An 11,712-nucleotide genomic window follows, 5' to 3' on the forward strand; every position below is an offset into this window, starting at 1 on the left:
TTACGAAGTTTTCCCTAATATCCAACCTGAAATCTTTCTGCAACTGTTGATGTATTACTCCTTTTCTCTCCTTCATGTATACACAGAGATAAATTATTCACTTGTTATTTGAAAACAGCCTTTTTAGATAATTGACAACTTTCATAAATCTTCTAAAATAAAAGACTTGTTCTTTAATATTTCCTTGCAGGTCATGCTTTCTGCATCCCCCATCAGTTTCTCTTCAGGACTGTCACCCCTTTCTTTATGTGCAGAACTAGAGACAGTACTCCACCTGAAGTATTCAATGCACAGGGAAAAAGATTACTTTACACGTCTGACAAATTACACTCCCATGTATACCTACTGTTGTGGTAGTTTCTCTGCCATGTTAGTGTGATACTGCTGAGCCACATTCACTTCGTCCTCACTCTAACTGAGCCATACCACAGAGCTGTTCCTAGTGAACTGCTCCCTATTCTGCATTTTTGCTGTTGATTACACTGCCCAAGTGTGGAAACTTACACTTAATCATTTTTGAACATTTTTAACTCATTTTTAATATGCCAAAAGTATATGAAATTCTAACCCTGTCCTCCAACATGACTTCAGCTTTTCCAATGGAGTATTTTCTGTTAACCTTTCTCTCTTGTCATCCATCTGATTGATTAACCTGAACACCCAACACACTGCAAACTCTATTCAATATACAACCTTTCATTCTGGCATTGAATCCTTCATAATTAATAATTTTTTAATTGAATGCACAGTCTAGGTTAATGACAATATTTTCCTAGCTTGCTTCTAAGAACACCAAGAGACAGCAGAAGATGTACTGAAATTAAAGTACAGATCATCTGATGCACCTCTCTTATTCTGCAATATTTTTCTGTCAAAAAAGGAAAATAGATCTTTGTACTTGACAAATCAATACTACTGTTATTCATATTCCTGTTTCTGTAACATTTACAAAGTGTCTGCTTGCTTTGTTTTTCCACATTCTTTCTGGAAATTGATACTAAAGCTGACTGGTATATATTTCCCTGTCTCCAGTTCCTCTTCACAGGTACTATATTTACTCTTTTCCCATCTTTTAGACTCCTGCATGTTCCCCCAAATCTCTCAGGTCTCAGGTCCCCCAAATCTCAAACAGGCCTGGAATTGCATCCATATCCTCTGACAAAGGGTAGAAGCAGAACCAAAACCCAAAGACTTAGAAGGACTGTGAGTCCCCACTTGCACAGTCTGTATTCATACTGAAAATCCAGATTAAGTGAGTTTTTGCCTTTTTGCTTCTCAGGAAATTTGGTAATTTGAAAACACAGAAACTCTCTAAGTATGGTCTTACCCATCTTCCCTTACTGTGAGCTGAGACCTTTCTTTCAGTATCATGCTAACAAGAAATTATACAGAGAATACTTAAAAAAAGGTATTATATCCTCTGGTTTTCATGGCATATTTATTGATCATTTTCCCTCTTTGCTGAGTAACGGACCAACTTTTTTGGAAGCTGTCTACTATAGCACACTAGCAATAAGGTATATTTAAAACCAATTGTTTTCATCCTCTGTTAATTGCTGCTAGGGTCTCTACAACATTAGACCCTTCTAATAAGTACCAAGCTTTAGCAGCATTTATTTTGAACAAATAGATATCAGAAGCCTTAATTTTAAAGAATTACATGATGTCTACATTTGTCCACTGTCAAGTTCTGCCTTTAATAATTTAATCAATTAATTTCAGCTTGCTTTCATAAAATAAAGCTGAGTTCCTAAGACCTTTAATGACTGATGAAAAGCCTTGAAAGATGCTCCAAAAATTTGTGACTGTCCTGTAAGTCCTAAGATATCAATTACCTTGCCCTGAGGCAGATCACAGAAACTTGATGCAAAGATCAGGACATAGTTCTTTGGAGCTCTAAATTATCTGTGTTTTGACAATACAAGAAAATCTGTATTTTAGAGGAATTAGGCCAAATTAAATTATATTAGACAACTTACTGTCCATGTTTTCTTCACTCTTCTTGAGTTCTCTGTATTTCCAATTTTCTTCTCCTGCAAGAGATGTAACATTGATTTAACTTTACATTGTCTCAGTCCTGAATTCCTTTATGTATGTAAAATGTCAGTCTTAAAAATAAAATTTCTACATGCCTAAAACTACAGGACTAATCCTATGTTATGGAATGTAGTCACTTCAACAAACTATGTCATAGGCACTTTTACATTAAAAAAAAGATATTTAGCTAAATAAATCAGACTCAGTGCAATTTTTTGAACCTTTTATTGCTGAACTCCGCTATGACTATAAATAGATCTTAATTTAAATGTACTAGTAAAGTGGGACACATATTTGTCACAAGGAGACAATTCTTTTAATTAATTTTAAATTTCAAATATCAAAAATTTTAATTGTTTGAGTCTTATATTTTTAACATAATCTTTTAATTTTAAAGAATACAATGTAAAAGAAACAAACAGATACAGATATAACTGAGCAAGCAAATTTCTCCGGATCTTTTTATTTGTACACCCCCATGCTTTCCTCTTTATGTAGTATATACAAACAATAAGAACACTCTTGGGACCCTAAGGGACTGTGATTCTGCTTCAGCTTCCTTGCAGCTGTGGCTTTGTTCCTTGCCAGACTCTCTCTTTCATTTGCAAGGCAAGTCTTCAATATTTAATAACTCAGCCTTTTCTTAAAAAATCTAGTAATAATGAGCCATGAAACAGCTACATGATTTGTCAACTGTTTTAAGAAAAAAAAAATTTGAAATAAAGTCTGCAACTTTGAAATTATCTTTACAGATAATTCTTTAAAATACACCACCATACACCAATAGCTTAGCCTTTCCTGCAATTTATGAATGGTTAAGTCTATTCCATTATGAGTTAATCCTGGCTTTGACTAATCAGTTAAAGTTAACTTTTAGTATATGGAACATGTAATAAGCAGGCGAAGTTTTTATTTATTTAGATTTTCTCAAGTGAAAACTAAAAATAATTATTTCTATATCATCCGTTTATTTTTTCCCTACTCAGAAATGTTTCTAACACTGAAATATTAATCCTGAAACATTACAAAAAATCCTTAGATATATTTTTTTTTACTGTCTATTTCACCTTATATTTACCTAAAAAACTTTAGGAGCTGAAGTTTTGGGAGTGTTTTGTAATAATGTTTAAATACCAATCCAGAAGTGAAGTGACTGGGGAGGGAGGGAGGACAGGCATTTCAAAGGCACACCAAGATGCTGACTTAGAGCAGAAGTATGAATGGATCTCTGTGATTCTCTCTCCATTCACTAGGAAAGATAGCATTGGGAGTTTACATTTCTGTTTATTAAGCTATTGTTTGCGAATATCTTCTTTATTCCATCTGTTATAACAACATATGAATTCCCTCTATACTATACTACAAGGTAACTTGATTCTGAATATCCTGACTGTTCCTGATATGCTGACAAAGAGAATGTGCTTTCTCCTATATATGCTTTAAACTCTCTTCTGCAACACACTTCTCTTTCTAAAACAGTGAAAGACATACACTCCAGCAATGTATAATTGTGTGTGTAAACTGAACTATAAAATGTGAAAAGCAACTCACTTCTTACCTTCTGCATTTTTCCGAAGTTAAAATGAAAAAGGGTTGCAAGTCAAACAAAAAGGAAAGATTAAAGAACAATAAAGTTGGCAATGATATTACCTGGAAACACAAAAGCTAAAAAAACAGTCTTAACAAGTTATTTGTGCAAAACTAAAGAAAAATCTGTAGAAATATGAAATATTTTGTAATGCAAAAGATGAGAAACAGACGTATCAAACATTTGTTTGGAGGCAAATTTAGAAATATTTGTTCGGCTTGAAGAAATTTACAGCTAGATTTTTCACTGATTGCCCAAGAAAGGGCATAAAGTAAAAAGGACACACATCAACTCATTAGTCCTCCAAAATTTAAATAAGTTGTTACAAAGCCTTCCAGAATGTATGCACGTATTTGTGTAATTCCTATCTGAACAAGATTTCTTAAAATGAAAAGAAGGTTTTCCATTGCATGAATCTCTATGTATGGAGAACCTTTCATAACTATTAAGGGCCTATGCTCAAACTAACATTATTTCCTCCAGAACCATAACTTCCAGTGGTAGGAAATATCAACCTAACCTAGTCTAAGTACTACAGCACATGTTTGTTGGAGGTAAGTATAAATTAAGGCCATTTTAAGGCAGCTCTCAAACTCTTCTTGCAAAGATCAACCCAAGAAGTTTCAAAGACAGATAAAAATAATACTGAACTAGTATTAAAAAAATTCTGTCTGCTTTACACATTATTATTAAACATTTTCAATTCCAAACCCATTGACAGTGTAACAGATAATGGAGAAGGTACAATTAATGAAAGCATTTCTAAGTATGAGCTGGTTCTACAGTGCTGCCAGAAGGATAAACTTCTATTCCTCAACCAGTCCTAAAAATAAAATTGGGATAGAAAACCAGACAGCTGTACTATTATTTTATCTGGTAATTTTCAATATGAACTTGAAGAATGCATCACTAAAGGTGGGTACTCCTCAAGTTTGAAAAGAAAAGCCTATATCTCTAGATGTGATGATGTTGATGAGCAACGGACATTTGCATCAGCCTAAAAGTTTCAAGCAACTAATGGGCAGAGGATATACCATACAAACAGATGCAGCTCTGCACAGTCTGCTACAACTCTAGTCATATTACCTCGATGATTCTCCAGATCCATATCAAGTTGTTGAATGACCTTTTTAAAATGGTTTGTTTTTTCTTTTACTTCTGCCAGCCTGACAAACAGATAATGGAAATCAAGGTTAAAAATATGTTGTAAAGTACTTACTTTATTTTAGACAAAAATGCAGAGAGAAATCAAGAATAAAAATTGCAAACCTAAATTTATCAAAACCAAAAGAATATCAGGAGGATTATTGTTATTAAAAAAGGTATATGTAAGTAACCTGTCACTTTAGTCCCAATAGCTATTAAATGTAAGTACTGCTGCTCCTTTTTATTAAAAAACAATTTTTGTTGAGTCATCCATAATTCTTAACTTACTCAACTAGTCCCTCTGCTGGTTGCTATTCAGCTTTGCAAAGGTACAACATAATTGGTAAAGTGCATCAAATAACTGTACTCCTTAAAAATTATTTATGTGTTCACTAAAATCCATTAAGAAATTGCCATGTACAAGTAAAATACTCTGCTATATAATCAATCAAAGTGTGAAAGAAATTACCTTAAACACATTTCTGTGTAAGGTCTCAAGTATAATTTTTTGTTATTGTATCTTTTAAAAAATTCTGTTAAGCAACTTATTATCTAATTAAAGTATCAACATATTAAAAATTAACCAATAATTACAGCTAGGAATACTGCTTAAAAGAACTTAAATTTGTTTCTAGGATATTTCATGAATTATCTCACATTTTATTTAAGTCAAAAGAAAAATCAAAACCTCAAAATCTCAAAATATTATACTGTTTTAACTATATCCCATGAACTTAACTATCATAAAATTTACTTGACTTTCTTGCAAATCTTCAGAAAGGCCCAGTACCCAAGAATCAAGAAGCAGTACCCTTTTACTCTTTAGAATGGAATTTTCTATAAGCAACTTTGTAACTCTTAGGTTTTGAGAACACATAACTAACTTCAAAATGTGACTGCAGTGCAATGTGCCTCAACTTCATCGATGTCCTAGAGGAGTAGCTTTTTACAGATTAATGTCTTCTTCAGCCTTAAACAAGTTTATGTCAGAGCAATTACCAATTTATATTTTCAAGGCATATTCTCAGTATTCATAAGGGATGAAAGTATCTGATTATGCAGATCTAAATGTTCTATCACTATAAAAGCTGTTTACCTGAAACAGAAGAATATATTCTATTCTCTGTGGAATGTTAACACTAGAACAGGTTTGAAAATGTGGTGATGTTCTAAAAGTCTACAGAAATATATGATGGAACTCAACTGTCTTCAGGGTGTACATGTAATTGATAACAACAGTATAATGGGGTTACTCACTGTCTTTCCATGCTTGCTATTTTTTGACTATCATCTTTAACCTATAAAAAAGTATGACAATGTTAACATATGAAATAAAACCTACAAATGAAAAAAGGAAAAGAAAAAAAAGATTTCTAATAGTACAGGGAATAGAAACTCAGCACATGAAATCACAAACTTGCTGTCACATTGTCCAACAAGAAGTGATATGATTCAAGTGTTATCTTTTCCAAATGTTTAAAATCATACATTTAAAAATCACTGGTCATTCAGACCAATAATCCATGTAATACAGATGCTTAGTTACATAACTCAGCATAGGCCATTGTAAACTGATTAAATTGCTCCTGGATTAGTATCCATGTTCAGTACCCACAAGGATACTGTCTGGAGTTATGTTACAGAGACGCTCAATTGAATCAGTTTTCCCAACCAACATGACTTGTGAATTGGATCAAGTCAACTAGCTGAAAAACTGCCTGTGCCAATTTTGTTTTCATAAAATCACTGAATGGTTTGTTCTGGAAGGGACCTTAAAGATCATTTATTTCCAACCCTCACATCACCTCCCCTCCAGCCCCACTACAGGCAGGGATGCCACACACTCGATCAGGTTGCTCATCCAACCTGGCCTTGAACATTTCCATGCAGGGGGCATCCACATGTTTCAGTGCCTCACCACCCTCACAATAAAGAATTTATTCCTAGCATCTAATTTAACTCTCTCATCTTTTAGTTTAAAACAGTTTCCCTCTTGTCCTATCACTATCTGCCCATGTAAAAAGTCACTCTTCCTCTTTTTATAAGCTCCCTTTAGGTAGTGGAGGGTTGCAATGAGGTCTCTCTCCCAGCTTTCCCTTCTCCAGGCTGAACAGCCCCAACTCTCAGTGTGTCTTCACAGAAGAGGTGCTCCAGCTCTCTGATCATCTTCATGGCACTCCTCTGAACCCACTCCAACAGGTCTACAGCTTTTGGATGAACCTGAAATATCCCAACCTTCCAATTCATTAACTGTTCATAATTTCAGATTACTTGTGCTGCTTAGAATGCAAGTAAAGGCAAGATTCAAACTCAAGTACTTTCAAGTAATATCACCCCTAAAAATACTGACTCAGAGAATCTTTTACATAGCAATATTTTATGTTCTTGCCTGCTTTAGTAATCTCTCTCTTTCCTCCTGCGGAGATTCCATATTCTTATCCTCAGCAATAATTTGATCTCGACGTTCCTTGAGCTCATGGAGCTTTTCATACAGATGCACAGCTTCCTGTTTCACCCCAGACTGTGCTATTTCCTGTTGGGAAAAGCAAACACCTACCAGCTATTTTCAGATGGCAAGAGAACATTGTAGAAATTATGCTTTAGTTAAGCAACATTTGTCTGTATATTACAAGTGAAGATTATTTCTTACAAAAAGCACAGAGACGGTATAAAAATAAAATTTAAAATCCATATTGTCAATATTGCATTTTCTAGAATGGAATATCCCAATTAGCTAATTCTTGCTTTATGAGTTTGTCCTCAGGCCAATTTTCTGAGTAGGTTTACTACTTCATCATATCTAGGGGATTTCCAACCATATACAATATTTAAAAGGACTGAAAAATGTCTAACAGTATTTGAAAATTATACTTTTTGACTGTATTTTTCTGCTCAGAGATCCTTTAATCCATGGAAGAGGCAATATGAGAACATTGTTCTCAATCTAGCAATATGAAAGTGTATTAAAAATGAGCATTTATGTATGTATATGGAATAAAAAATACATCAGCTGGTACCACTGTGTTTCAAATGCCAATTGCTTTTGAACTGAAATGTGGAACAAGAAAATCAATCTCAGACATTCTGAAAATTTAAAATATATCAAAAAATGAAGTCACAAAAAACCTTAAGAAGGATGTTAATTTAGAGAGATATTATAAATCCATCAAATGTCACAGAAAACATCTGAAACTGCAGGAGTAACTAAATCCAGGAAAGCTCACTGTTGCTATCAGAATTTTGTACTTGGCATCTAGCAAAAAGAATTTTTACCCAAAACTGATTAAAAATTATTGGTGGAAAACAGAGAGGCAGCTTTGCCTTCCCATTCTAGAGTATGATCCTGCAATAGCTGAAAATTTAAGGAAAAAAAATTTGGTATTTTTCTACTGTATTATTTTTTACACTAAAGTTCAGAGAAGATGGGTACAGAGACCACTTTTTATCATACATACAGCTCTTAGATTCTCTTCCTTTACATTTAATACATCCAGTTCCTGCTGTTGAACAACCAATTCCTAAAGAGGAAAAAAAGTGCAAAATTCAGATAAAAATTACTACTTGATTACTTTTCGGTTCTAAACCCTAGTATTTATCAAATGCTGTAAAGCATCTTACTGCTGCTCTTAAAAATTTTAAAGACAAGACTGTGTCCAGTTCCTTTAAGTAACTCAAATGTAATAACCACTTACTTTCAGCATCCAACTTTTCTATTACTCTTATCATTGTTATTTACAGTTGGGCTATGACCAGAAAATTGCCCTTTTTCTACTATTTTTTTTCTTAAAATCGGTACTGAGAGTGGAACTTATTATTTCTACTTCAGAAGTTTAGAGTCAGATTTTAAAATCTGAACAAGCCACCACAGTTTCTTCATAGTCCAGAAAGAGACTGGCCCTGTCTACTGATTCAGCTCATCCTAAGACAGCTGGGAAACACTGGTGTCATCTCTGCATATTCTATACAGAGACATTTTTAGCCTGTATAACTTAAGGTAGATCATGTCAGAGAGCCTAGAAATCTTACTCCTGTTGTTATCATTAGGAATAATGAAGTCACAAATATTTTATAAAGCCCACTTAATTTTTTTCTCATATATTGAGACATACAATAATAACAACAGAAAAAACCCAGTCAGATTCACTTCTGTACACAAGAAGAAAACTTTCTACTCAGATGAACTACAAAAATTGCTGTGGTTATTTTTCCCTTCTGCTTGCTTTTTACACATGATGAAACGTGTAGGCACTGCAGCGGCTTTTAAAATCTGCATGTCAGTCCCCAAATTTAAAAGAAAAATTAGGAACACCGTTTATTCTTAAAAAAATAAATATAAAAAGAGAAAGTACTCAGTCTTAGTCAATTGCTCTATTTATTTTCAGGCACTTTTACAATTGACTAAGATACCAGTAAGATTTTTTATTCTATTAGTCTGTTGTAAAGCTCTTTTGTACTTAAATCTACAACCCTTGAAGCCTGCTTAAAAAATATTTTAGGTAAGTAGAGTGAAACAAACCAACCTGGGAGAGTTTTTCATTAGCAGCCTTCATCTCCATATATTTAGCTTGATCTTCCTGTGACATATCTTTCATTATGTCATCTGCCACAACCTTTTCATGTTCAATATCTTCTTCTACAGCTTGAATTAACTTTTCTGTGCTGTAAAAATACAATGTTCTTGTAACTTTTACTAGTTGATGTTTTTTGTAAGCACTCATTTCAAACTTCAGTATTCCTTCACCCTCACTGAAATGGTCCTTTAGCACAAAAACTCCAGACTCTAAAAAAATAGGAGTTACCCACTTGTATCTAATCTTCTTGGAGCTGGATTAGCTATACAAACATTCACACTGTGAAGTACAGAAGCTGAAGAATTCCCTGCCCCTACAATACCCACATACTGCTTTCCAGCACTTCCAACCTGTCTAACTGCATAGGCCTCAACACTGGTAAAAGCAGACTACTCTCTCTCAGTTGCTCTTAACGGGTGAATTTCCAGAGTAACATCTGGCAGTTTGAAATAAAGAAGTTGGTAGGTGATTTGTGAATGCACATAAAGAAAACATATAACATAGACATCAGGACTTGATGGTACCACATGATGATGAAAAGATTACTTTCTTTTTGCAATGAATTGTTAGAATTCTGAATAATGGAGAGTGAGTTCAGCATCTTAAGCAGTGTAGAGTTTTTTAACCATGCAATAAGTAAGAAATTAGGCATTCCTAACGTTCTTGATTCACGAATTTAATCTTGTTAGGAAATCAATAGGCTGCAAACATAAAAACTCTACCACTGCAGCTATAGTGAGCTACAAACAACTGTCTTAGCAGAAACAAGGAACACATAAAGAACTGTTCTCACTGTGTTGTATCAAGTCTAATAGTTTCTTTGAAATTCATGAAAGTCAGAGAGTCAATTTAAGAACACAGCTAAAGGAAATTAACAAAAGCTCCTGAGACCCTGAAGAGTATACCTTCCTTTCCTTCACTGTTCTTTAAACACTGCTTAAATGGTTTGCTTGTTTCCAGAGTGAATTCTTTCTTAAAGAATGACAAAATCAGCTGAATACATTCCTTCAGGATTTTTTTTCTTCTCTTTTTCATTAACTCTTCCTGAGTTGCAAGATGCCAAAAGCTGTAATTTGTGTAATTGACACTATTGGATCAAAGACTGCAGTCAAGAACGCACTCAGGCTTAAGAGATGATGCAAAATAGATGATGCACAATGATAATCTCAGGGTAAGGGAATAATGAAAATATCACAGAAGCAGAGTAGACTTCACGTTGGAATGGACTTCTGAAGGTCACCTGGTCCAGCCTGTGCACTAATCAAACATGGTCATCTAGAGCAGGTTTTCAGTGTCTTAGGCAGGTTTTCAACATCTTGAAGATCTTCAAGAAAGATTTATACTCTCCAAGAATATGAGGATGTTAAGTAGAAATTCTGTCATGTGACCAGTTTGTGCTGCAAAGATGCTTTGGACTCTGATGATGATGATGAAACAAATCAAAGTGATGGTCTCCCACTTTCTGCAGCAAATCTGGAGTGCATTGGGACTGTTCAAGAAATACTGGATGGTTGTATTATGACATTAAATTTAACACCCTCTTGAGAGCGGTTGGTTCAGATCCAGTCCAAAGAATGAGGCCCTCACTGCAAGTACACTAGTTTATGAATGTATAATTATGTTACATGTGGTAGTGGAAAGGAGTTATTTTTAAGCTACAGGAGTAGTTTGATACAAGACGTGCTGGAAAGCATGGAACTGGGAGTTGGCAGGGAGCTTTCATGTAACTTCCCTATTGGACACTCCTTCATGCCTCAGTCTGGGCCTATGAAAGCTGTTGTAACATCTCAGCAGTGACAGTTTCTCTCAGATCAAGCCCAACTGAAGACATGGAAGAACAGAGAAATTGCGGTGAAGAATTCAAGATGTTACAGCTGCTGATTCCAGAAGGAATCTCCACACTAGATGTAATTCTCCTGGAGGGACTGCAGTGCTGATTAGAGAGAGTATTTAAGTACAAATATGGTACCTTTTCCTGGAGATCACTGGAACATTTAAGGTGGGAGAGAAGAACACAGCTTGCTACATTTCTCCTGGGTTCCAAAATACCATGTGGAAGTAGTGGCATGGCAATACCACTCTTGATAGCAGTAGTGTCTGCAAGCTCTATTGTATATTTCTCCTCTATGCCTGAGACTGCAAATATGCATGGCTGGGTAAGGAAAGGACCCTAGTTTTCCAGCCTCATCTATTTAAACTGTGTGTGGACACATTACGGACTAGCCTCTTCACCTGAGGCAACTCTCCTTTTCTTACGTAATATGGACTCCTGGCTAAATATCCAGCATGTCTTTGAGTCTAGGAGTGTCTGATTTAGTTGTGATGAATCTTCTCTGGAAGAAAACTTCTGACAGAGGGCTGAAACTGGTT

At 34.7% G+C, this 11,712-nt stretch overlaps 1 protein-coding gene across 2 annotated transcripts in view; it reads right to left on the reverse strand.

Annotated features, from left to right (window-relative positions):
- IFT74 (intraflagellar transport 74) overlaps nt 1–11,712 on the reverse strand; it is a 36,214-nt gene that overhangs the window by 11,952 nt on the left and 12,550 nt on the right. For both annotated transcript variants that reach the window (XM_027715020.2, XM_027715012.2), the window contains 7 exons: nt 9,292–9,430; nt 8,227–8,289; nt 7,161–7,304; nt 6,029–6,069; nt 4,712–4,791; nt 3,596–3,598; nt 1,980–2,033 (listed from right to left, as the gene is read on the reverse strand). In XM_027715020.2, coding sequence (XP_027570821.1) covers nt 1,980–2,033; nt 3,596–3,598; nt 4,712–4,791; nt 6,029–6,069; nt 7,161–7,304; nt 8,227–8,289; nt 9,292–9,430 — 524 coding nt within the window. The remainder of the gene's footprint in view (nt 1–1,979; nt 2,034–3,595; nt 3,599–4,711; nt 4,792–6,028; nt 6,070–7,160; nt 7,305–8,226; nt 8,290–9,291; nt 9,431–11,712) is intronic.

The sequence above is a fragment of the Pipra filicauda genome, unplaced genomic scaffold (assembly GCF_003945595.2).
Source record: "Pipra filicauda isolate LSUMZ 115617 unplaced genomic scaffold, ASM394559v2 scaffold194_size2289513_pilon, whole genome shotgun sequence".
Taxonomy (NCBI): domain Eukaryota; kingdom Metazoa; phylum Chordata; class Aves; order Passeriformes; family Pipridae; genus Pipra; species Pipra filicauda.